Below are 27,579 nucleotides of genomic sequence, written 5' to 3' on the forward strand. Positions count from 1 at the left end.
AAGGTACTCAAGATCTTAAAGAAAAATGGAGACCCAGCTTCTCAGACAAAGAAGCTGGCATCACCACAGATCCTCCATCTCTTGTGGAGAAATGGTCTCAGATGCCCTTCCCGTCGGCTGGAGTAGGGGGGAGGGGTATTGCCCACCCCTCACAAACACTAAAGGCGGAGATGAATGTGGCTGCTTTCACACAAGGGCCACTTCTGGTTTCTGGTTTCCCTCCCCACTCAGCCTACCCCTTGGGAGGGCGTTTCAGCTACTCGTCATAATGAAAGTGACGTTGGTTTCTCTGCCACGAGTGAATGAGGGGCGAAGAGAGGTATCTTCTTTGTTCCTGGAGCCTGCCCTGGAATTGACCTCGTGCTCCTCAGAAGACTGAGGGGTGCTGAGCGCGCCAGCGGAACGGGAGCAGAGCGGGCCCCTGGTGAGGCAGCGGCTCTCTCTGGCTCCCCAGTCATGTCCTGGCAGCTGTCTGCAGTGCTGGTGCTCTTCGTGTCTCTGGCTGGTGAGTGACACCCGTGGCTTTCCATGGTGACCCTGCCAACTCTGGTCCTATTTGATTCAAATGCGTTCTAGTGCCACGGACCAAGGGAAGACAGGACAGCCTGGAGAATAGCCATATGGCTTCAGCTACTGTGGGTATTTGGCTTGGGGAGACCTCCTCCTTATTACCTTAAATGCATGGAGCACACTTTCCTGTTTCTCCCAAGGGCTTTCACGGTTTGGGCTTGTTTTCCATGAGTCAGGCAGAGGACGTGTCAACTCCAGAAGGCAGTGACACTGCACCTGGTTCCCGGATGGGTTCTGGGCACCTTGGCAGGGAGAGTTTTGGAAATCACGTAGATTTAAGAGATGGAGAACTGAGCCAGACTTTAGAAACGGGACTCTTGCTAAGCGCATTATGTCTTGCTTTTCCTGTTTTGCTTGAACGGAAGTGCTATGTTTGCATTACATAAACAGTGAATTGTGAAGATGAATGAGATGTGGTCTTGCAAGCTGTGCCATTTCAGAGAGGTATAAGCTAAGGAGTCAAGATTTTTTTAAAACATTACTATTATACTTCAGGTCAGAGAAGCTGTCTGGGAAACTGGGCTTTTAATGATTATTTTTTGTGCCCACCCCCTGCTTTCACAAAGAGCATTTTCTCTCTAGGACATTGAGTCCTCTTGTGTGTCATTACCTAGTTGCTGGTTAATTCACAATTCCTTCCAGAAGCACTGAGTTGAACATGTGAGGGAACCACATGGCCCTGCTAACATGCTCAATGGGGAGAATGCAGAGGCACTTGATTGTGACATGAATTGTCAGGAAGTTGGGTGAAAGTTCAGGCCAGTGTCCTAATCTGTGGCTGTTTTACTTCTGCCGCATTTTCAGAAATAGTTTCACATTCTTCTGGAGGCAAAAGGCGAAATCTAAGCTAATAAAAAGGCAAAAGATCTCAGTCTAGCAGTCACCCTCAGTGACCTGTGAGCAGATGACTAGCAGATTCAGAAATGCAATGAGTGCTCAGTAATTCCCGGGGAGGTGGACAGGAAATACCCCGCTGCCCTCCTCTCTCTGAGCTGCAGATTCTCCAGGGTGAACCAAGTGAACGAAGTGTGTGAAGGGTCCCCATTTTCCAGATTAAGGAATTGCTCGTGGTCCCTCAACTAGCAAGGGGCAGCCCTGAGATTTGCATCCAGGAAGCCTGGTTTCAGGGCCTTGCACGCATAGGTTCAAGACATACTTGTTGAATTGGAGATGAGCAAAAACCATTGGACATTTTGGTAGGAGAGACATAGCTTCTAGGTAAACTAGCTCTGTAATCTTTATCCACTCACTTTGCTGCCCTGGTCTCAAATTCCTCCCCCACAAAATGAGGGGATTTAAATTTGTATCAGTTACATTTAGCTTCAGCTGCTCCTAATAGACAAATAGGAGCAAAATAAACAAGATAAATGTGTGTTTCTCTTTCATGTGAAAACAAGTCCAGAAGAATCCATCCCAGGTCCAGTGTGGGAGCTCATTATCGTGGACTCTCCCTCCTATGTGTGACTCCCACCTGCAAGTTCTTTTCATGGTTCTAAATGTCTGCTGGATCTCCAGCCATCACATACAATTTGCAGGCTGGTTTGAAAAGGAAAACATAAAGGCAATAGAGTGGTCACATAGGTGATGGAGTCCCCCTCAAGCAGCATTCCCAGAAGGCCCACATAACCCTATCACTTCTACTGCTTTGGCTCAAATGCAGTCACACATTCCCACCCAGATGGAAAGGAGTCTTGGAGGTAGGGTTCCTTATTCTGGGCAGCAAGTGCACAGCTTAAATTTGTGGTTCTGTTACTAAGGAAAAAGGGGAGGCTGGATTTGGGAGTAGTTAACCAGCAGTCTGTGCCACGGGACTGGAGCCACTTCTGTATGAGGGTTCTCTTTGAATCTCAAGTCCCACAGAAAGTAACAGGTAAGATTTATATCTTTTTACTAAAAGATTGAAGGTTAAATTGTGAAACTGTAAACAGAATCTTAACTAAGGGCCCACCCCTGCTGCCTCACACATCCAGAAACTGTCTTCCTGCTGCACCCAACTGGGGCTGCTTCTGCTCCCTGGGGAGGTGCCAGAGAAAGTATATGGGGGCTAAAATTCAGTTCTCTGCCCCTGGGTGTGGCCACGGGGCTACATTTACTTCCCAACTGTGTTCCCAACTGCAGACAAAGGGTAGCCTCCAAGACCTGCCAGGCCAATTCCCAGCTGGCCCCTCACCTCACCTCCCTCCTCATGTTCCCATCATGCTTTACCCCCTTGCTATTCTCCAGACCTACCAGACTCTGAAGACCCTGTGTCTTTGCACATACTTTTCCCCCTGCCTGGGATACCACTTACTTTCTTGTCTGCCTAAAGAATTTGTCTTGGTGTTGGATTCCCCACCCCACCTCATAGCACTCAGGGCTTCCTTCTATAATAACGCTTGTCACACCGAGGAATGGGGTCCACTTATGTGTCCGCCTCACAAGGCTTTGAGCCCCTGAAAACAAAGACCCAGTGCCTGGCAAGGAGCCTGGCTCAGAAGAAGCTCCTACATATCTGTTGAATTGGGTGTGGCAGGGAAACCAAACAAAGGCTATCTGGGAAGGACCAGCCATCCGGGAAGTACCTAGAGAAAAAAAACCCTTGCATGGTCACTGAGTTTCCCAGGGCTGGGCTGATGAGTCATCTCTCAGCTCCTTCTATAGGTTGTAGGGGAATCCAAACCCTCTCGCACCTCTTCCTGCAGCTCATCATCTAGAGGAGTCCAAGCAATGGGTCTAGGTTCTGGGGTACTTGTTTGCTGAGTCTCCTGAATCCTGGAGAGAAGATGCTAGAGGATTTGGGGTGTGGGTTTGACAAATCAGCATGTGAACTCCAGGGCTGTGTCCTTTTGAGTAGAGGAAGGGTTGAGACAGATTCTGAGCTATGTCCTGCCCTTGCCCACTACCCTCTTTGTGGGTGTCAGACAGACTTGCGAACTTAACCTTTACAGAGTCAAAGGTCCTGTTTAAGAACTGTGACCCAATTTTGACAAAGATTGGTCATACACTGTGTGGTCATATACATAGACTTTATAAAATAGAGTATTTTTCAGAGCCTTATTTCTATTAACTACCTAACATATGAACATTCTAGAATGTATTATAATGCACAGCGTACCTACTCCTATCAGTTTTCCATCTAATTACCTGCCCATCTTTTATACCCCACACTTGTACCGGGAGATGGGAAGGGGAGGAGAGAAGCTGCAGAAGGGAAGGAGAGGATTATTAGAACAATATTTCCCAGTTCTATCTGGGAACACACTCTGGTTCAATCTGTAACACACTCCGACACTTGGTCCAGCCACCTGCTGGCCCAGCCTTCTGCCTACCATAAACCACACACTGTATCAAGACACCATGATTGCCATCACCTTTAGCCACCCCATAAATAGTTCCTGTGCACCAAATACATCTTGATGGGTACCATGAGTCATCTTGTCCTGTTTTGGAGGCTGCGTGCTACCCAGTTGAGGATATTCTACTCAGTTGAGAAAGGTTTACTTTAGTTCATAAGCGTATACCGTGCATTGTGAGATTTTTTGAAGGATCTAATGACCACCCCCCACCCAAGAGAACAAAAGGCTAGTGGTTTCCAGTCTCCCAGAGTTCTCTGCAGCAATCTTTGCTTACCACCACAAGATATTCCTCAAGAGTCCATCTGGGAGTGAATTCTCTTTCTCCATAGTAATAGTGTAAACTTAATGGGGTTTCTGTTAGGGTCATGACTGAGGAACCAGCAACTCAGATTTAGCCCAAATGAATTGTGAAAATAAATCTTTCACAATTGTCAACCTTCATACCAATCTTGAAAGGAAAAATCTTGCTCCAAGTTCTACAATGCAGGCATAAAGTGTCCACATATAGTGATTTTATGAAGGCTTACCAGGAAAACCTACAGTCCATAAAATCCACAACTCTCAAGTATCATACATTTCAAATTATCCAAATGAACATTTTAGATACAAAAAAACCCATTTAGTAATAGTCTCACATAACTTAATGTCATTAATAAGCCTTTCTTTCTTTTCTTTTAAGATTTTATTTACTTATTTGACAGAGAGAGAGAGAGAGATAGCGAGAGCAGGAACACAAGCAGGGGGAGTGGGAGAAGCAGGCTTCCCGCCGAGCAGGGAGCCCAATGCGGGGCTTGATCCCAGGACCCTGGGATCATGACCCAAGCTGAAGGCAGACGCTTAACGACTGGGCCACCCAGGCGCCCCTAATAAGCCTTTCTTAAAGGTTATTCAAGGCAATTTGAACTGGTGCTTTTGTCTTTCTCATTTTTCAAGCCAGCTGTGCAGAAATAATTTATAAGCATTACTATTGGGCTTGAAGTTAGAACTTCTCTTCTGGAAAATAATCACTATTTTATCACATAAGCTTTTGAAACCCTCACCAAAGACCATCATTATGAGGGTCTGGTAATTTGGCGTCCCTGGAGAGGCACCCTACTCTTCTTCTCTTCTCTGTTTTTGTCTCTTCTCTCACCATTCTTCCCAGTGATGCACACCACCTCCACCCACACCAAATCCAAGGGCAGGCTTTGGTTCAGACAGGGGTTCAAGTCTCACCTCCAAAATTTACTAGGTGTCTCACTTCCAGAATATACTAGTTGTGGGATTATGGTCAAGTTGATGGGATTTTTCTAAACCTGAGTTTCCTCATCTGAAAGGTTGATAAAGATAGAACCCATCAGAGGGTTTTTGAGAGGAGTTGGTGAAAGATGACCCTGACCTGAGGCTTGCCATGTAGTGTCCAATAACTTGGACATTTTATTGCTATTATTATAGTAAAAGTAACCACTTAGAAATATAATGAATGAAAGAGGGAGATAGTAAAGGAGTTTATGGATGATTTTGATTAGATGTGAATTTCAGGACTCTAAACACCAGCATAGAGTGATCTCCTTTCCCTTTTACCCATGTTTTCCCAAGTCACTGGCCAGCACTGGGGAGCTCCAACTCCAGTGAGTGTAAATACAATGGGCAAATACAATGAAACCAAAGCATTGAAGAGACAGAGCCATCTCTCCCGTGTGCCTGATTCTAAACTCTCAAGGAACATCATCTGCATTTTGCTCAGTTTTCGGATTTGCTATGTGCTTGGGATGAGGCAAGGATAGAACTATTCTGGTTGAAAAAGAGCCAGAACCCTTCCACCCTTAAAGAATGTCCCAGGAGAGAACCTGTGACAATAACACACACTATAGGTATGCTTGATGGTCCAGGAAGATTTCACTTAAACCAACTTGTTTGAGCCTTACAATAATCCTAGAAGGTCTACAATGCTATTATCCTCATTTACCCATCCACTTATCTATTCATCCAATTCATATGCACTGAACACTTTCTGTGCATAAGTACTGGTGGTGAAAAAAAATACAATCTCCACCTTGAGGTTGCTTTTAATCTAGTGGGAGAGATGCACAGTCTAAATAAATAAACCAATAAATAAACATATAATCAGGGCTATTATTCTGCTGGTACACGCTGTGTGGCCAGGCTTACTATTAAATATGTTAATACCATCCCCTCATATCATTACAAGTTGTGATTAGTGCAGTGCAGGCAAGGAATATAACACGTGATGGGGAATTGTGGGGTGGGGAGCTATTTTATATAAGGATGTCAGGGAAGACTCTCTGAAGATCTGGCGTTTGAGCTAAACTACGAAGGACAGCCCACCAGATGCATCAGAGCAATTATGGCTTAATTTTCTTTCCTACTTGAGAAAGCCTGGACCATTCAAAAGGTGAAATAAGAAATGACAAGAACTGGTCTCTCTTTGCAAAAACTGACAGCAAAATAAAAAATGGAAGGGAAACGAATCTCCCATCCTCGGAGGTATTTATGCATCGATTGGATGAACACGTGGCAAATATTCGTAGGTACAATTCAGACACCAGATTAGGGCTTGGACTAGATGATCATTAAGACCCCTTTCAAACCTGGGATTGTATGATTGTATGCGAACTACACAACTCTGTGTAAGTCTTTATTACCACTATTCATGCTGTCCAGCTCTATCAGGGCATCACAGCGGCACCCCACCCAGGACCACTCTCCATTTGGAGCTGTCTGGATTCACACTGGAAGATGGGGAATGAGGGGGCATCCGCACTTAGATTAAGCATGACCACTTCGCGGTGTTAGTACCACACCCTGTACAGACAATGGGGCTGGACACAGAAGAATATCTGCAGTGTGATCACAACCCTGTAAAAAACATGGGTGCAACCCGAACTTTTAAGCTGTGGCCTTGTGGTAGAATCTTTGGTGATCTTCACTTCATTGTTATATCCTTATAAATTTCACCCAAATATAAATATATGCACATTCCTCATTAAAAGTAAATGAGCATGTTTGGAAATAATAAAATAAATCATGTTTATCTCCAAAAGAATTAAAAGTAGAACTACCATGTGATCCAGCAATCACATTTCTGAGTGTATGTATATACGAAGGCAATAAAGCCACTATGTCAAAGAGAAAAGTAAATAAATAAATGCGTGTTAATTTGTTGGGCAGAAACATCAAAATGGGGGTGGGCGAGGGAGGAACCAATGTGAATTCTTAGTGTGGTAACACTTTTATTTCCTAATTTGCAGGGATTTTGCATCATGGCAGTCAAATAAGAGCAAAAATGTTTCCAGAAACCGCGGACTATCAACCTACAATAGCAGCAACAGCAGAGGCCACAGCAAAGCCTTTCCTGCAACTAACTCGCCAAGTCCCTGGCCAAACTTTAGCAGCCAGATCAATGGATGGTCACGTCCCCTCTCAAAGAGCTGCCCCACCCTCCAGCTCTGAGCCCCCAACCACACATACAACAGTAAAATCTCTGGTAACAACTTCCTTGATAGCTACAAACAGCACCCCAACTACCAGCCCGACACCCCACACCCTAGTCACAACCTTGGCCACACCCAATAACTCCCACACGGCTGCTCCAGTCACTGAGGTTACAATTGGCCCCAGTGCAGCCCCAGGTTCACCGCCAACCACCGTCCCTCCAGCAGCACATATGACAGGAACCAGCCCACCAACTGTCAGCCACACAACTGGGAAAAGCACCCAAACCAGTCACCAGACCGCCCTTCCAGCAACTTTGTCCACCCCACTACATAACAGCACAACCAGTTACAAGTCTGCTCAATCCAGTCATGCCCCAGGCCCAACCCCAGCTGCGCACAATACCACCCAAACGGCCCCACCTGTCACCACGGCTTCCGGACCCACTCTTGCACCTCGGGCTTCGTCAGCCAAGACTGGAATTTATCAAGTTCTAAATGGAAGCAGGCTCTGTATCAAAGCAGAGATGGGGATAGAGCTAACGGTTCAAGACACAGAGTCGGTAAGTTGGGGCCATAGGACTGTAACACTGTCTTCAAAAAGTGTGAGTACGGTGTGTCTTGCTGAGAATAGGCATTCCCCTGCATCTTGTGTCTTTTAATGAAATAAAGGGCTGCAAGCTCCTCTTTCTCCAAGGTGCTCCATTAAAAGATGAATCTGTTTTAGAAAACATACAAAAATAAAAACTGATAGAGACTGCTTAGAGGAAGGCACACACCAAACCTGTAACTATGCACACCTCTCACTTTTAGCCAACATGGACAGAGTGTTGGGGTGCGCTCCGTGTTGACCTCAAGCCTCAGCAACTCTCCTGTGAAGTGAGGGGTTTGGCTTGCATGGTCTCCATGGTTCCAGCCAGCTGCGACATTAGTATCAAAAGCCCAGGTTAACAAGAAGATGAGAAGGGGTGGTGGTGGGGTTAAGATTATTCGATTTACTAAAGGAATCACCATAAAAATAATACTTTCTTTTTCTGCACAGGTTTTATGAAACTTTCACATTCAGGTTTTCATTTGAAACAGAAGTACATTAGACAGCAAGATCTTTCCTGTAGTACCTTGTAACATGTTTAATTTAACGAAAATTAAATTCTATGCAGTATGTCAGGAAAAGACTGGCTATAAATGATCTATCGAGGACTCTTACTATGGGAGAACTCCTTTAAAAAATCTTTGAGGGAGACAAACCATAAGAGACTCTTAATCTCAGGAAACAAACTGAGGGGGGTTGGGGTGGCTGGGTGATGGACATTGGGGAGGGTATGTGCTATGGTGAGCGCTGTGAATTGTGTAAGACTGGTGACTCACAGACCTGTACCTCTGAAACAAATAATACATTATATGTTAATAAAAAAATTGAAAAAAATAAACAATCTTTGAACATAGCAGTTTGGGAATGAGAGGTGTTTTCTGGGGACTTGGAAGTTTTTGAGCGAACACGCACTAGACTTGAGTTTCGAGCTCACTTACTAGCCTGTGCTTCTGGTTCCCTAGCTAGAGTTTTCTTTGATATCTCATTGATCTGATCTATTTTATTTGGTTTAGGTGTTTTCACCTCAGAGATACTTCAACATCGACCCTAACGCAACCCAAGCTTCTGGGAACTGTGGCTACCGAAAATCCAACCTTCTCTTGAATTTCCAGGGCGGTTTTGTGAATTTCACATTTACGAAGGTGAGGGCTGAGCTCCTTCATACTAACTGGCTCTAGCATCGCTTTCCCTTTCCCTCACCCTGGGGCCCGGTGGTGCAACCCCACACTTCACTTTAAATTCCAAAGGAAGTAGATCTCAGAGCCTTTTGAGATATTCCCCGATAAGAATGAGGGGCATGGAGATGGAGAAGAGGGAAGTGTCGACATCTTATGTTTGCCTCCTAACCCCTTAAGCCTCCTCCGTGCAACCCAAGAAGGCTTCAGTGCCTCTGAGGGGAGACTTGGCCTTGGGGAACCCAGCCACAGGTGCCCTTTGCAAACCACCCAAAGGAGGAAGTTATACAGATCAACAGACCCATTGAAATTCCCAGTGGGCACACAGAAATAGGATTATTCTCAGACCAAAATCAAATATCACCATGGGTTCTTTCCAACTGTGGCAGGCAAGATTCAGGGACTAACCAGGCACTGGGTTTTCCAGACCATATTACAAAAGGGATGGACAACAGAGTGGAGCAGAAAGACGATGGACATGAGGTCAGAGAGTCTTGGCTGAAATCTGACTCTGTCACTGTTCTCCTTGTGACATCAGGCAGGCAACTTAACCTGTCTGAGCTTTATTTGAACACTTGAGAAATGGGGGAAGGGAATTAAAGATCACCTCTGTAAAGAGCATTGTCCAGTACTTGGAAAGTAGATGTTCAAGAGCCAGTAGCTATGATTACAGTGGCTCAAGTGGGTAAGTGTCTTGGCGATACAACGTTGGTCATCCCACTCTCAAAGGAGAGCCTTATCCCTGCTTCTCCCAAAGTATCATTCAAATAGGCCAAGTAAGAGCTGGCCGGGGTGGGGGGGGGGGGGGGGGCAGCATGCTTGCCGAGAGTACACTTGCAGCTGGGACTTGGTGTGGGCCTCCTTCTTACCTGTTGAATGTGACCCCTGAAGTTAGAGGGGTCTTGGGTGGCAGAGCTTGGAGAGGAATGAGCATAAACATAGGCATGAAACAAGTCAAGATTGGCTCTCAGCCATGACACTGATTAGCCACATGATCTTGGACTAGTTGGGGCATGTTTTCTCATCTATAAAATGGAAATAATGACACCTCCTTAGTGGGACCCTTGGGAGAATCAGAAATGGTATATGTAAACTGTCTTGCACAGTGCTTGGTATATAACAATGTTCAATAAAGGGTGTTGACATTCTTAACTTGGTGTCAAAGGCTTTATCCTCCTTGTGCATATGGTTCTCCTTAAGGTAGAGATGCACTGGAGAAGTCAGGGGTTTCCCTTCAGTATCAAATGGGAAAAACATATTCTTTCACACCAGAAGAACATTCTGGGAAGAATATGTGCTCTACTTCTGGACAACTGAGGTTAAACCTACAGAGGGGTCAGGAATTCTTTTAAAGTCACTTCAGCAAAAGGGCAGAGGGTAGAGGCACAAACATCTCTGCTTTAGCTCAGGGCCTGATTCCACCCACACTCCTGCCCATGTGAGTAACTGTCTGAAGGCATCAGAAAACCCCAGTGTTTTCTGTAGCACACAGTGGCCGCTGCCTTAGGCAGGCCTGCAGGAGTTTCTCTGGCACCTTTCAATGTCTCTTTTTGCTCCTTTCCTCTGTCTCCTGATGCCCTCTCTGCCTGCCTTTCCAATACCTTCAGACTGGATTCTGTTTGATCAAACTCCACCCAACAGTCGAACCGCTACCTTTCTGGAAATCTCTGTGTCTCCAGAGGTATGGGTAGGAAATGAGTACTGAGATAGAGCTAGAAGGACCAGCAGGGCCTCTCTCCCCTCCACCCCTCTTCTGGAAGAAGCAAGGAGAGCCACTATCCGTGGCCCCAAGTTTGCATTAGCTGCTTTGCCTGAGTCCCGCCAACCAAATTCACTTTATTCATTTCATTCCCCAGCACCAATTCCTCAAGCAGCTGACCTTAGCTCTACAACAACAGGGAAGCAAAGAAGCTTATAGAAAGCAAAAGTTCCTGCCAGCCTTAGTCCTTCAGGAGAATTTCCACATTTTAAAAGAGAACTTGTTTAAGCTAAAATAGTAACCACAAATTCGAAGATCACAGGGGCTAAGTATAGAACTTAAGGAGAGAAGTAGGCTAGTAAAATTTTTTCCCCCTTGAAACACGCCGTCTTTCTTTTTTATTGTCCTACTTTCGCTGAAGACTTCATCTTCCCATTAAGTCTGCGTAGGAAAAATGCTGGAGGAATGAGATGACAGAGGCAAGCCTCAGAAGTGAGGAAACACCATGGAGGGGTAAGACGTGCCCATCCTCCCCAGAGGGGGCAGCCACTCCTCAGCTCCGGCTGGTAGGGGCCAGTGGCTGGGCTGGCCTCCCTCCCTGGGGACTGTCACTGTCCTTTATGGTGGACGTTCATTCTGGATGACCGGGTACACATTCTGAGTGGCTACGGCCCTACCGTGTCAGTTGTTAGATATTTTAGATATCGCCTCTCTCAGGTGGTCACAAGAAACCAGGGTTGTCAGATCTTCTGACTATTCAAGACAAGGCAGAAATCCAGATCTTTTTATTTTTAAATGCTGGCAACACATTTTTTTGAAAACTTGAACAAAGCTGGCCACACAGAACACAGTTGTAAGCCAGATGTGGCCTGTGGATGCTCTGCCCTAACAAGTGGTCTGTGCTAAATGTATTTAAACAGGGAAGCCATCTTGTTTCTTCCACAGGAGAAATGGCCTCAGCAATTCTGTCAGCCACTTTTCCAAATGTAGTTACCCTCTAGACCACATTTCTCAACAACAATAGTCGTAACATTTGGGGCCAGATAAGTCTGTGATGGGGATTGTCTTGTGCCTTGTGGGATGCTGAACAGTATCCCTGGCTTCTCCTTACTGGATGCCAGTAACAACACTCAGGCCCATTGGTGACAACCCCAAATGTCTCCAGACATTGCCAGATGTCCCCTGGGGGGAAAAATCACCCCTGGTCAAGGACCACCGCTCTAGAGAAAAAGAAAGTCTTGGAAAATAATTTATGTTAGTTATGACATCATAAGTGTTATACATGAGAACCAAGTTGGAGAATGGTAAATGGATGCTGGTAAGCAAGCCTGAATTAACAATTTATTAATAGGAATTTATGGAGCCCCTATTGCGTCCTGAACACTGAGCCAGACATTATGGGAGAAAATAAAAGAAATATAGGCTATAGTTCCAGGTTTCAAAACATGGACCATAATATGTAATTTTTTAAAATTGAAATACTGCCAATGACAGAAATGTAAAGAAAATTCTGCCTCCCAAACTGTCCCTTGATGTTGTTCAATCAAGACTTAAATTATCCATGTCATTTATATGTGACCACGGGCAAGTCGCTAGCTCTCTTTCTGAGCCTGTTTCCTCCTCTATGAGATGGGGCTAACCACCAATTTTGTTGGGGTGCTGTGAAGGTGAACCAGGCTAGCGTATCGGGAAATGCTGAGCATGGTGTCTGGCCCATAGCGGGGTTAGGAGAGGTGGGTCTCTTTTCTCATTTCTCTCATTTCGTTTTTTAAAGAACTGAAAACCTTTCCATGTCAGTGTCTCATTTGATTAAGGTGACAAACTGAAAGTTGTTCAGGCTCTCCAGGTGCAAGATAAATAGACCTCCCTTCCCCCACTCCCCACAACTTCCTTCTTTGTTTTAGAACATCTTTTAGTAACTTTGTGTAGAGTTTATTTTTCCATGCTCAACACTACCCCTTTCTCATCCACCTGGCTGTCAGGGCAGCTCAAGGCTTCCAGCCCTGACTCAGGGATGGGACATGGGAGAAATCAGTGGGGTGGGGGTGGGGCGGTGAGGCAGGGGGTTGTGGTACCAGGCCAGGTGGTGTTCTGGCCAGCCAAGGTCTGGAAAGCTAATGCTGCCCACCACCCTGCTGTTTACCCAGAGCCTTGCAGGGGTATTTGGAGCTCTCTTAACTGAGAGACTCCTGAGAACTCTTATCAGTGTTCAAATGCAAACACCCTCAGAATGCACTATTTAGAGCTTCCCCAGTATGCTGTATTATGTCATGTCCCATTTTCCCCTATGCTTTCCCCTCTGCCTGGAATGCCCCTCCCACCCCCAGCCCTTTTTGCACTCATGCTTTAAGATGGCTCATATATCTTCACCCTGTGAAGTCTCCCCACTGCCCCAGCCCCCACCTCCATCCCAGGTAAAACTGGGAGGCTTTCTTCTTTAGGTTTCCTGACCCTCCATTGATTGTTCCCCGACCTCCATTAATGCACTTATTGCACATTTTGCTGTCTTGAAGGCGTGTCTGTGATTTACTCAGAGTGCCCAGCCCTGACTTTGTACATAAGTATATCTTTAGCAAATTATTTGGTGAGGAAATGAATCAATAAAGGAATGAATCTAAATTTCACAGAGAGTCTTAGCCAAGCTGCCAAAAAGTAGATCAGCAGCTCCAAAGAAGTAGCCTCTTTGGCTTCCCTTTGCTATATACAGAGCAAAGGTTTCTTGACATAGTCACAACAATGCTGAGCAGAAAAGGCATGATTGATGTTGAAGACAAAAATCCACATCCTGAACATCTGTGACTATGAAACTCCCACAATGCATTTTGCTAAAGTTAGGGAGAGGACCCTGGACCTCAAGGTCATTGGTATGCCTTCCAGAGCAGATTGATTGGCTGGTTTGCTCTGGACTTGGTCCTTTGCTAAGGAGGATGTTTAGGTCCCTTGGGGAATTAGGGCCCCTCTGATGAGATACTGCTGAGCTCTTAGATACTGGTGACGAGGAGCCACTGTGTCCAGCACCCAATCGGTTGAATGGGGGGATGGGACTTGTGCAACAGGTGCATTCCCATGGACACACCATAAGAGCTGACGTACCACAGCTAGCTGTTAGGAGTCCTTAGCCCCTTTTGGCAACGCTGATGGGTACACAAAGGATTTTCACTTTGTTTTCAAGAATCTGGCATGGTAGATCTTTCTCACTCTCCAACCTGAACCCCAAATGCAAAAAACGCCTGGCAGAGAATCACTTTGTGGGTATCAAAGGAGAAAGCAGATACTATAAACTGCATAATGTGTAGCATGTAATCTCCCTTGCGCTTTGGGTTCAGTGTGAATCTGCTTGGAGTTCCCAAACCCTCCACCCCTTCCTCTGTATTCACCTGTCTCCCATCCCCCAGGGCTGAGGTTTCAGCTCTGTTTCTTTGATGAGTAGGGCTGTCGAAGCTTAACTTGCTTGCTCTCTCTTTCTATTTGTGGTAGATCTGAGCTCTGAGAAATAGACAAAAAAGGATCATTTGAGCTCAGTGAGAGAGGTTTACTGGGAAGGGGCAATCTCATTTATTGTCACCATTGTGAATAACACCAGTTAAAATTTGAGTGAAGGGCGCCTGGGTGGCTCAGTCGTTATGCATCTGCCTTCGGCTCAGGTCATGATCCCAGGGTCCTGGGATTGAGGCCCACATCGGGCTCCCTGCTCAGCAGGAAGCCTGCTTCTCTTCCTCCCACTCCCCCTGCTTGTGTTCCCTCTCTCGCTGTCTCTCTCTCTCTGTCAAATAAATAAATAAAATCTTAAAAAAAAAAATTTGAGTGAAGACTCTGTGATAAGTTTTTTACATGGATTCCTTCATTTAATCTTCACATCAAACTAAGAGGTAAGTCCTGTTATAATTTTCCCCATCCTACTGAATAAGCAAAAAAATAAAATTTTTGGAATGTTCACAATGATTTGACAAGTCAAACTAGGTTACACGGGAACAAAAAGATATTTTTAAATTGGTATTAAAAAAGTCTTAGTAAAGCTTTGTTCTCCCAAATAGGAGGTTAATTGCTCTCTTTATAACATTTCTTTTTAAAAAATTTTTTAAAGTCTTTATTTAAATTCAATTTAGCTAACATGTACTGTATTATTAGTTCAGAGGTAGAATTTAGTGATTCATCAGTTGCATATAACAGTGCTCATTACATCAAGTGCCCTCCTTGATGCCTGTCACCCAGTTAACCCATCCCCCACCCCCCATCTCCCCTCCAACAACCCAAGTTTGTTTCCTAGAGCTTAGTGTCTCTTATGGTTTACCTCCTGATTTTCATCTTATTTTATTTTTCCTTCCCTTCCCCTATGTTCATATGTTTTATTTCTTAAATTCCACATATGAGTGAAAGCATATGGTATTTGTCTTTTTTCTGACTGACTTATTTTGCTTAGCATAATACCCTCTAGTTCCTTCCATGTCATTGCAAATGGCAAGATTTCATTCTTTTTGATGGCTGAGTGGTATTCCATTGTGTATATATACCACATCTTCTTTATCCATTCATCTGTCAGTGGACATCTGGGCTCTTTCCACAGTTTGGCTATTGTGGACATTGCTTCTATAAACATTGGGATGCAGGTGCCCTTCGGGTCACTATGTTCCTATCCTTTGGATAAATACCTAGTAGTACAATTGCTGGGTCGTAGGGTAGCTCTATTTTTAACTTTTTGTGGAACCTCCATACTGTTTTCCACAGTGGCTGCGCCAGCTTGCATTCCTACCAACAGCATAAGAGGGTTCCCCTTTCTCCGCATCCTCTCCAACACCTGTTGTTTCCTGATGTTAATTTTAGCCTTTCTGACCAGTGTGAGATGGTATCTCATTGTGGTTTTGATTTGTATTTCCCTGATGAGAAGTGATGTTGAGCACTTTTTCATGTGTCTGTTGGCCATTTGTATGTCTTCTTTGGAGAAATGTCTGTTCATGTCTTCTGCCCATTTCTTGACTGGATTTTTTGTTATTTTGGGTGTTGGGTTTGATAAGTTTTTTATAGATTTTAGATACTAGCCCCTTATCTGATATGTCATTTGCAAATATATTCTTCCAGTCTGTAGATTGCCTCTTTGTTTTGTTGACTGTTTCCTTTGCTGTGCAGAAGCTTTTTATCTTGATGAAGTCCCCGTAGTTTATTTTTGCTTTTGTTTTAACCAAGTGATTTGTTCTGCAACTTGGTTTTTCATTGATGGTGAGGACCAGGAGTTGACAAGCTGTGGCCCCCAGACCAAATTCAGGCTGCCACCAAAAAATGTACAGTCTGCAGTCTAAGAATGGCTTTTACTTTTTTAAATGGCTGGTGGGGGATGGAGGAAATTGTGTGGAGCCTGGAAATCATATGAAATCCAAATTTCAGTGTCCATAAATGAAGTTTTCTGGAAGGTGGCCACACTCTCTTGTGTATGTGTTGGTCTATGGCTGCTTCTGTGCTACAATGACAGAATTGAGTGTCAGCTACACAGAGCCATGAAGCCTAAAATATTTACCATCTGGCTCTTTACATAAACAAGCTTGCCAACCCCCTTTATAGAATAAACTTCAGCCCTACTACCATTCAAATTATGCCAAATTCTGAACTTCCGAGTCGAAAAAGAAATGCTTTGTTCTAGTTTAAATAAAAGACAATTTCGGAGTGCCTGGCTGGCTCAGTCCATGGAGTGTGTGACTCTTGATCTCGGGCTTGTGAGTTCAAGCCCCACATTGGGTGTAGAGATTACTTAAAAAGAAAAAGACAATTTTATTTCTATTCTCCTATTTCCATTTCTATTCCAAAACTCTACAGAAAAAGCGGGCACAATTGTCTAGATAAGACTCATTTGGTATCAGTAGCATAAATTATATAAAATTTGGAATCTCAAGGAAACTAAACATCTGTCTGTGCTTTTGTTTACATGAGTTCACCTAACAAATGCTTTTCCTTTATCCTAACCATGGGCATAAGCTCAGGCCCAGGAAATATTTGGCTAATAGAAGGAAACCTGGATATGAGCTCCGGACTCTGTCCTGTTATGTCATTAAGGTGAACTCACAGCAGGGCACCTGGGTGACTCAGTCGGTTAAGTGTCTACCTTCAGCTCTGGTCATGATCCCAGCATCCTGGGATGGAGCCCTGAGTCGGGCTCCCTACTCAGTGGGGAGCCCACTTCTCCCTCTCCCTCTGCCACTCTCCCTGTTCATTCTCTCCCCCTCTCTCTCTCAAATAAATAAATTTTTAAAATCTTTAAAAAGGTGAACTCACAGTGAATGTGAGCACTCTGCAATCTGCTTTGGAAAGCCTCACTTTTGGCATTACCCTAGACAGTACTAGTTCTTGGGGAGTAGGAATGGCCCTTCCTATCAGGGCTGGCTTCATGAGCACGTGACTTGTGCAGTCAGCCGGGCCCATGCTTGGTTTAAGCTTTGCTGTCACCTCTTGAAATTCTTCAATGATTTTTGAACAAAAAATCCTACATTTGGGGGACACCTGGGTGGCTCAGTCGGTTAAACGTCTGCCTTCAGCTCAGGTCATGATGCCAGAGTCCCGGGATTGAGTCCCGCATCGGGCTCCTTGCTCAGCGGGGAGCCTGCTTCTCCCTCTCCCACTCCCCCTGCTTGTGTTCCCTCTCACTCTCTCTCTGTGGCAAATAAATAAATAAAATCTTTAAAAAAAAGAAAAGAAAAGAAAAGAAATCCTACATTTGGGTTTTATAGCAGACCCCACAAATTGTGTAGCTGGTCCTGTTTCCGGTAGATGGTTAAATACAGACAACTGCATTTCGGGGAATGTGAAAGAAAGTTCTTGCACAATGAATTTTTTGTCCATGCCCATATATCCCATGGAGGAAAATGTAGGGCAGGATCCTGTAGACCAGATTTTGCTTTGTGTCACCTACAAACAATGTGAATTAGAGGTAGATGCCTAATTCCTCTGAGCCTCTTTGTTCTCAGCTGCAAAATGGGATGATAATATTTATTCTGTCTCAGGGGGCTGTTGTGAGGATCAAAGGAGGCAATGTAGGTGACAGCATGCACTTAGTAAACTGTGAAGCCTTTGTAGAAATACAAAGCCTTTCCTTATGTGAGGATAGATCGAGGAGATGCCACAGGAAGGGGAAGATTCCAGGACGTACCCTATGTTGCTCAGAGCTGGCCTTATCACTGTTCTCCTGCTGTTCCTTAAAGGAATCTCATGCTGCAACCCATGCAATTTCAAAAAACCAACTCATGCTCATGTCACTGTCTTGCTTAAATCCCATCAGTGGATCCTATGTGCTCTTAGGATAGGGCAGGGGTCTTGTATCAGTGACCTGGGGCCCTGAAGTCCAGGTCTCTTATATACTAAAAAGGACGCCAAATAAAGAATAGCCTGAATAAATGGTTTGTGAAAACGACCGAAGAAGGGCCTGGGTCACAGATGTTCTCTCGAAATCAAATGGATGGTCCAAGCATATTGTTCACCCTGCCTTTGAGACCCAAGAAGGAAGGAGCCGGGTCTTATTCTTTATCTAGGACCTAGAGCAATGCCTGGTCTGGAGTGGATATAAGAGAAGTTAAATGCTAGACGTGGAGGCAAGAAGCTTGGGGTCATATCTTCCCCTGCCCCCTATTAGGGCTGGGACCTTGGGCAAGTCAGTGAGCCTCTAATTCTTCTCAGAGTTGCTGTGAGGATTACGTAAGGCCTGGCAAAGCAGTGTCTGCTCCAGTGCCTGGCACGAGGTAAGGAGCCAGTATGTGGTAGGTGCCATTCAACAAATTATAGGATCTAGAGTTGAGTGTATCAGTAGCAGTTACCTTACTAAAGCAGTTTGATTTTTAGAACCCTTATATTGTGTAGGGAATCATCATTTTACCTACAAATAATACACAAATGTACTTGAATATAGTCAAGATTATTATTATTAAATTTCTTTATGACTAGACCTGGAACTTCTAAAGGTAATTCAATTTCAGATTCTGATTTTCGTTGCTCTATCATTTTTTTGCACCTCTTACTTGTGGATAGTTTTCTAATGAATGTTTACAAATAATAACTGTAAATCACCTACTTTTAAAAACCCCAAAACCTCCTTTTTCAACTTACCCTTCTATATCTCAATTCAATTCCTTTTAATGTTTCACACCCTTAGTCTCTCAGGAGGTTATAGGGCTGTTTTGTAATGGTTTGTTTTGTTTTTCCGAAAGGGCAATCCCTGAATAAAATGTGGAACACTGCTTAATATTTCTGAACACACCTCCTGGGGTCCTCTTCTAGAGAACACCCAGTGATTTCAGAGTAAACCATTTTTTTCCAGAATCCCTCATGGTGGCCCCATCTAACCATTTTGGAGACATGAACCCTTTAATCTATTTAAAGCAATTGATACCCTCCCCAGGAAAATGCATGAAAAATTTTGCATGCACTGTTTTTCCCAGAGAGTTTATGAGCCCCATGAAGTCCACCCATGGTAGATGAGTGGTCTCAGGGCTCCTGGGTGGCTCAGTTGGTTAAGCAACCGACTCTTGGTTTCAACTCAGGTTGATCTCAGGGTCATGAGATCGAGCTTAGTTTGGAGTCTGCTTGGGACTCTCTCTCCCTCTGCCCCTCCCCTCTGCTCTCTCTCTAAAATAAATAAATAAATCTTTAAATGCTGAAGTTCTTCTTTTTTTTTTTTTAAGATTTTATTTATTCATTTGAGACGCAGAGATACAGAGAGAGAGAGCATGAGCAGGGAGAGAGGCAGAGGGAGAAGGAGAAGCAGGCTCCCTGCCAAGCCAGGAGCCCGATGTGGGGCTTGATCTGACCTGGGATCATGACCTGAGCTGAAGGCAGACGTTCAACCATCTGAGCCACCCAGGCGCCTGAAGTTCTTCCTTCAAAAAAAAAGATGAGTGGTCTCAGTTTGAATCTCTACCCTAAGATATTCATTACTAGTAAAAGCTTAATGTACACCCCTCCAACCTCTCCACCTTCCAGATGTATATGCATTTTAACAGGAAGAAACTTGGCCTAACTGAAGAGACTTTGGACTGGTGGAATTTGATTTTTAGGCTCTAGCAACAAGTATGCAGGAGAAAAATTTGGGACCAAGAGCAAGCCATTACTTATTATTTATTTATTGTGTGGTGTATTTACTTTTTTGAAGTTTTCAGACACAATTATGGTTCCATACCAACACACCCCCAAAGCCCCATATCAAGGATTGAATAGCTGGAATCCTGCCTAAACAAAGTTTGTAAACCAGAATCATAAATGTAGAAACAGATTGCCCAAAGGTTAACACACTGCTGTTTTACAGGATGAAAACTCGTATTATATCAATGAAGTGAGAGCCTATTTGACAGTCTCAAATCCAGGTAAGTCGTTAGAGAAGGTCATTCCACCAGCAATGACTCTGTGCCTCGGGTTAGCTCATTTTTCAGCCCATTGAATTTGCTAATCTTTGATGCTGCTTTGGAGAAACAGACTGAGAGAGGAACCAGGAGAACGCACTCTATCTTTGTATGCCTCCGTTTGCTCATCTGCTCATGAAGAGGCTGGACTCTTATGTCAGAGATCATTATCAGCAACTCTAGAGAGTTTCGTGACTTTGGGACAGATTTGCTAGTGACGGTGCAGTCTCTTCCGTACTCCTAGAATCATGCATTCATTCTACAAAAATGTGGAGAGTGCTGGCTATGTGCCAAGCCCTGGAAGAGGCAGTAGAAATCCATATTATCCAAACATATGGTCCCTGCTGTCATGGAGCTTACATTCTAAAAGTGGGGAGAGGACCACAAACAGGCACATTAAATTATAATAGACAGTTAAGTAGTGTTAAGTTCTATGAGCAAACACAAGCAGGTTTGGGGGCCGGGGGAGGACTGGAAAGATATTTTTAGGTAGGGCCTTTGGAAAGCCCTTAGGGGAGGAAGGCCTCTCTGAAGAGGTGAAGTTTGAGCAGAGAGATAGCCCCATTTGGGGGCATCTGGGTCTGGGGATGCTTTTTTCAGGTGGCAGGAACAACAGATATACAAGTCCTTAGAAGCGAACATGCGTGTGATTGGGGAGCGGCTAGTGCCATGTGAGCCCAAGAGAGTGAGCAGAGCAGCAGATCAGTTCTGACGGGCATCCGGGCCAGAGCATGTAGGGCTTCTGGCTAAGGCAAGGTGAGGACTTTGGATTTGAGTTTAAAGTGTGCAAGGATGCCATTGGAGGGTTTGGTGTAGGGAAATGGTATATCAGATTTACATTGATAAAGATTTAGTTTGGTTGCTGTATAGAGAATGGTCCGCAGCGGGGCCAGTCGAGAGAACTCCTGTTAAGGTTTCCATCTAGGAAAGTAATGCTCCCAGTCAAGTTGGGGGAATTTCTCAGAGGGCTCAAATGTTTCTCTGGAAAGCCCAGCCTTTGATAACAAACCATTGCTGGGCACCTCCTCTCTGCCAGGTAGTGTACGGAGAGTTTTCATGTCTGTTTTCTCCTTCTTAAAATTCTATCTTTTGACTGGCTTAAGCTTATCTTATTAAGGAACCTATACTAAAGAAACTTGCCAAGAAATGAAAACGTGGAGAAATGTCTATTTAAAATACAAGATATATTTTATTGATATTGTTCAAGAGAATGCTATCCGTGATTATTGGTTAAAAGTAAGATGTCATAGTTGACAACTCATTTTCATATATAGTACCTCACTTAGACAAGTGTGCTCATAGGGGCTGGGGAATACATATTGTGAATGCTATACATTAGCTAATGTTATCACAAGACATGGCCTAAATTTTAGCCAGGAGTAGGGTAGTAATGTCGCAAGAGGAGGGGAAGGGAAGGTCAGACCAGCTAAGTTAGAGGCTGAGAAAGGGGATAAGACAATTCTAGGTCCCAAAAGTCCAGGCTCAGCAGTAGCAGTAGGAGCTATAGGAATCACGATGATGATAATTTGCACGTCAGTGGTGGCGAGGGCGGTATTCGTAACAGTAGTTAGTTGTAATTACAGTGGTAATGACTGTTGTAATGTTAGTGGGAGTGATCGTAGTAGATCACCCTGGGATATAACACATGATATAGTGGTGTAGATGGATAATTCACTGCATCATGTAGGACATTTGCATGTACATATGCAAGAGTCTACAGTAAATAGTACAGTGATGGGTGGGAAACACAATAGTGTATTGGTTAAGATAGCAGGCTCTAGAGTCAGACTGCTTGAGTCCCAGTACCACTTACTAGCTGTAGGCTCTTAGGCAGATGTTTTCAATTCTCTGACTCTCCATTTCCTTGTCTGTAAAATGGAAACAGCAGAATAGATCTTAAAAGATTGTATGAGAATTAAACAGAACAGGGGTGCCTGGGTGGCTCAGTTAGTTAAGGGTCTGCCTTCAGCTCAGGTCATGATCGCAGGGTCCTGGATTGGAGTCCCACATCGGGCTCCCTGCTCAGCGGGGAGTCTGCTTCTCCCTCTGACCCCTCCGCCTTCTTGTGCTCTCTCTCTCTCCAATAAATAAAAAAAAAAAAAAAAAAAAGAATTAAACAGGACAGTGCTTACAGAGTACTTGCGTGGTTCCTGGCACATAGCAAGCAGACACTTAACGTGGGAGGGAGGCTACCTTAGATACAAGCAAACACACCCACAGAGACAGGAAAGGAGGGAGACTTCCAAGCTCCCTCATTAATAGCCCCTGGGTATTCCTTTCAGGCACAACTTTGGTGAATTCATGAAGGTCCATAGTCTGGTCCTCAATCGCGGGAGCTGTCAGCACTCCCTTACATATTGTCTGTCTCTTCAAGGAGACATTTAAACCAAGGTCATGAAACTGATGTATAAAATCAAAATGTAAACGTGTGCATTTATCATGCAACTATTTCTTACGGTAACTGCCAAGGGGACTAGACAGTTGGGTCGTCTGGCCAGTGAACTTTCTCCCATCCAAGAAGCCAAAGTATAATCAGAAGGGTGTGGGGTGAGTGTAGAATTAGAGCAAATGGAGTTAATTATATGATTAAAATGTTTAACCCCATCTGCCTTGAAGCATATGCTTCCTTGAAAAGAGTGAACCTGTCATAAAATAGCGCCAGTCCTTGAGCAGGTCTTTCTCTCCCCAACAGCACTCAGGTGGACAGAGATGGGCCTTCTCTTCTCTGTGTCCCTACGGATGGGTGTAACAACCCCTCCTAATGATGGGATCAGCCTGTCCTTTTGCTATATTAATACAGTCTGGTAACATGCAGATGTTCCACTTGGTGGCTGCGGATGTCTATTCTGATTCAATAAGAGTTCATGTGACTGTCACAGAGAGCAATCTTACTTCTCTTATTTCTGAGGTTTTTGTGGGCACGTCTCCGTAGTCCCCAAGCCCTGACAATAGTACCCACCAACTCTGCCCCCAATGACTCAAGACAACTGAAGAAAAAGTTCCTAAAAGTTCTCATTTCAATGTTATCACATTCTGATTTATGTGAGTTTGCCCCCATATACTACATAATACCATAAAAAAGTCCCTAAAGAGCACCAGAGTGGGTCTTCATGAAGAGAAGGCAGAACCCCTGAAAGCCACATCTCAACGAAGGCCATTTAACTGCACATGGGCCACCCGGTAACAGTTGATACTCAATGGATATATGCCAACAAGTGTCTATATTACATCCTTGTGTTTTCAGAGAAAATTTACCAAGGAATGAAAAGTTCTGTGGTGATGTTTGAGACTGTGGTTGGGCATTCCTTCAAATGTGTGAGTGAACAGAGCATCCAGCTGTCAACCCACCTTCAACTGAAAACAATGAATGTCCAATATCAAGCCTTTGATTTCGAAGATGACCACTTTGGAAATGGTAAGTCAAGTCTTCATCATGTTGCAAACAAAAACTTCAGAGACCCAAGGGTAGTTTCAAGTTGTTTTGTGTATGTGCAGCTGTCAAAAGGGACAAGAATCACATGAGCTTCCTACAACAGTATGGTTCCACAAAGTTTTTAGGGCCAAGTTTCTCTGGCTAACTTTCCCTCCTGCCATTCCTTTGAGTCAATACCAACCTCATTATTGGACACTAACCTGTTCATGTCCACTACTCTCCCACAGCAGGATACATTCTCCTTGTATGTAATATTCTGACTCCTCAGGTATATTTGGAGACTTTAAAGATCCTGAATAGTAGTAATATCTAAAATTCAAGATTTCAGAATAGATTTTTTCCCACTTGCAGAGGGAAAAAAGAAAGTTGCAATAATTCAAGACAGAAATATACTCTGTTGGGCCCCCTCTTCTCGATTATGAGCTCAATTCCCCTGGCTAGAGCTTCCTTGTAGTTGGTGTTAGTTTCTATGCAACTTCTGCTTTGAGTTCTAACCACCGCAGAGGGAAGCAGGTCCTAGGCAGAAGGCCAGGGATAGACCAGGGTGACTTTCTGAAAAAGCCCTTTTTTCCCTTCTGGGAAAACGGGTTATAAAGATTCCTACATATGTCCAGGAATTGAATTTCAGTTTCTAAACATTCCTCTCATAATAACTAAGAACATTATGTATACCTCTCAATTTTTATAAACAGATTTACCTAGAAGTTTAGCTGTAAATTAAATTTCTGTAATGTGAACCCAACTTTTCTTTGAGTTCCATTATAAAGTCAAAGATGTGCCTACAAAAACCTGATATACTTGCTGGGAAGCATTGAGCAGAGGAAGGATTAAAGTGTTGCGGGCCTCGGATCCCCTGATTTCTGTAGGTTTTGTCTGAGTCTTCAAATCTCTGCCTCCGTTTTGGACCTTTACCACAGTGCTAAGACAAAAATACTAAAATTTCTTAGTAGGTATGGCCCCCACTTTGTCATCTGGTCTCAAAACTTCCAATTTGGGGAAACTTAAAAATTCATGATGAAGGTTTGAAAAGCATCCCATGTGATCTAAAAAAATAAGGTATACACTTGCTCTTCCTCCCCCTCTGAACCTCTGTGAAACAGGAAGTGAGCAGGTGGGAAACCTTGTAGTGGCAGAGGTGAGAAATAAAACCTTTCAGCAACATACACCTGGCCTCTCTTAGCAGTGCCCATAGGGAGATGTAGAAAATTTATCTTTTCATTTTTTCCCTGCCCTTCCTCCCCTTTTCATATAATTATCAAACTTCCACACTCTCAACCCATTTCAGGGAGCTAAAATCCCAGAGCCTGTAAAATGTTTCTCCAGTACCAGCAGCAACCTTTAAGAAGCAGAGTCTGGCTAGAAAACTTTGGCCATGCAATTTGGTGCAGGTCTCTGTTGCCAGAGTTGGGAAAACATGGCCCCAGAACTTCCACGGGCTTACAGTTCTGATCCTGACTCTCTAGACCAAACCGATGTTTCCCAAAGTTGGATCTGCCTCCCAGCTACAACAGAATCATCTGGGCCCCACCTCCAATGCATTGAATCGGAATTTCCTGGGTGTGGGGACAGGGTATCTGCAATTTAAGATAGCCCTTAAATGATCACAAGCACTGCACACTTCAGATCATCGCACTGACCTTCCCTTGTTTTCACCTATCCGTGTGTCTGAGGCAGCCGGTGGGAAGCCCAGCAGCTCCACTCCACCTCTCGCTGGGTTTCCCTCCCTGCGCGGCTGAGGCAGGCAGGCAGAATCACTTCCCAGCATTGCGGCCAGCTTGTAACACCTGTTACTCTGACTTCGATTGCAGCGGATGAATGCTTCACTGACAGAAACAGGAGAGAAACCCCTGTGGCCGTGGGCCTGAGTATCGCAGTACTGCTTGTCGTTTTGGTAACAGCATGTCTGATGGCCAACAAGAGGCCCAGTACAGGATATGAACGCATGTAAAGCCCCACCTTCTTCAAAATGTGCCAGGTTGAGGCCTTGGGAATTCTGGCTTCATATTCAGCCTGAAGTGAAGGGATCCATTTTTCTAGTTGCCTATCCCACCCTCCCAATCCAATTAGGAAACCTGGCTTTCTACCGAGGGGCCAACGGAAGGCTACCGAAAAGGTAGCCCCCACTGCACTTTCTCCTGTTGGCACAGGGAGACTGTGACGTATGGGCTTGAATTCCACTCTCCACACCTGATAATACAGGGCTGGCTTCGAGAATTAGGGACAAGAGGCGGGGACATGAGGAAGGTGCTTGGGGGAAGGAGAAAGCAAATACCTAAAGGGAGAATTGTAAGAAAGACATTTTCAAACTGCACTGATTTTTCTTACACACTTTTAAGAGTCTCAATATCCAGTTTTTAAAAAACAATCCATTTTGAAATAGATTCTAAAGTGATTTTAAACTCTCGGATTTTGCCCAATTCCTGATTTACTTGAATTACAGAATGGTGTTAATAGGCTAATATTTTTAAAAAGACATTATATGCTATTATAATGTATTACCAGTAAAAAAAAAAAGACAAAACTAGATAACTTCCCAACATTTCATTTTTTAAAATGTAAAGCACACACCAAAGATCTTGGCAAACAAAAGAGGCTCCATAAATGTTAGTTCTCCAATTTCTTCACCTTCATTTGTTCTCTGTCTCCTTAACATTTTTTTTCTGCTTTGTCTCTGTTTTTCTTTGATCTTTAGTCTATCCTTGTAAATTCGTTAATTTGGGCCATTGTGGGGAGGGGATGAAGGCAAAGCATCAGAACAATCAGGAATTGCAAACAGAACATGTAGATCTACCCCAGATTATTACCACCTTCCTCTTAAGCAAACATTACAAAAAAATCATAAACCAGGAGATTCCTGATTGGGAAAGAGTGGTATGTGGAGGAAAAATTCTATCAAATATGGCTTGGAATGTTATTCATGCTTTTCTATTACATTGTTTAAAGAGGAGAATTGAGACACCTGGATGGCTCAGTCTGTTGAGCCCGTGACTCTAGATCTCACCTCAGATCTTGACCTCAGGGTCCTGAGTTCAAGCCCGGCCTTGGACTCCTCACTGGGTGCGGAGCTTACGTTAAAAAAAAAAAAGTAAATAGGAGAATTGAGGTTTTTATTTCGGAGAAAAGGGAGGGTAAAGGGCTTCTGGATGTTTTTAATTGCTTTTACTAACAGAAGTGTTCTTGTTTTTCTGTATTTGCCAGAGGTGCCATTCATTGTCTTTTGGTTTTTTGGTGTTTTGTTTTGTTTTTTTTAACAGGAAGTTTATGAAACTTGGCAACAGCTCTATAACCACTGCTTATCTAGGGCATGTTCTGGCTTTCCCTGGAAGGATTTTAGCTCTCTCCACTTTCTCAGAAGTGAGGGGGTGGGGAGGGCACACAGCAGCTTCAAGAGAGCTTCAAGAGCCCCTAAGACGTTTGGAGTGTCAGGACATTCCTGTTTCCCCCTTACAACAGGAGATTTTGACGATAATCTAGGCTGTGAGGACCCGATGTTCCCCAGAGGGACTCAGGTTTGCCAGCGAGGGTTGGCTTTTGGAGAGATGCCATCTCTCTCCATCTCCAGCAGGCCCTCCAGTAGGCATCCACAAATACCCCGCTCCCCCTCCCGTTTCCAGCTCCGCCTGAAGTGTACTCAAGAGCTTCTGTACCGCAGAGCATGAGTTGTTTATTCACCGTGCCACTGACCAGCCTGTAGAATGACTAAAGGAAGGTTACTCTTCTAGTGTGGGGGAATTTCCATGGGAAAAGACGCGGAGTTAAAATCAAGAAGAGGGGGATAAGGCAGTTCACATAAGTTCAATTTTCCTTTCTACCATCTTCAGTGAGTTCTTTGGAGTGACAGCTGCTGCTTAGAGTCCTGTTATCTACCCCCACCCCCTACCCCCCCACCCCCCACCCATCCCCGCCGCCAATTATCTTTTAAATTACCGTGAATTAACATTCTAGTAAGCAAAAAGAGCAAAGGTTTCAT

General features: G+C 44.2%; 1 protein-coding gene across 3 annotated transcripts in view; it reads left to right on the forward strand.

The window, feature by feature from the left end:
• Positions 1-285: 285 nt before the first annotated feature.
• LAMP3 (lysosomal associated membrane protein 3) overlaps positions 286-27,579 on the forward strand; it is a 34,859-nt gene continuing 7,565 nt past the window's right edge. For 2 of the 3 annotated variants that reach the window (XM_032407096.1, XM_032407094.1), the window contains exons 1-5: positions 286-505; positions 7,157-7,902; positions 8,945-9,073; positions 20,083-20,140; positions 23,421-23,591. In XM_032407096.1, the coding sequence (XP_032262987.1) occupies positions 457-505; positions 7,157-7,902; positions 8,945-9,073; positions 20,083-20,140; positions 23,421-23,591 (1,153 nt within the window). In that variant the 5' untranslated portion in view covers positions 286-456. Of the gene's footprint in view, positions 506-7,156; positions 7,903-8,944; positions 9,074-20,082; positions 20,141-23,420; positions 23,592-25,417; positions 27,429-27,579 lie in introns of those variants that run through there. The other variant, XM_032407095.1, reaches the window with a different exon arrangement.

This window comes from Phoca vitulina, unplaced genomic scaffold, assembly GCF_004348235.1.
Source record: "Phoca vitulina isolate PV1807 unplaced genomic scaffold, GSC_HSeal_1.0 scaffold8, whole genome shotgun sequence".
Taxonomy (NCBI): Eukaryota; Metazoa; Chordata; class Mammalia; order Carnivora; family Phocidae; genus Phoca; species Phoca vitulina.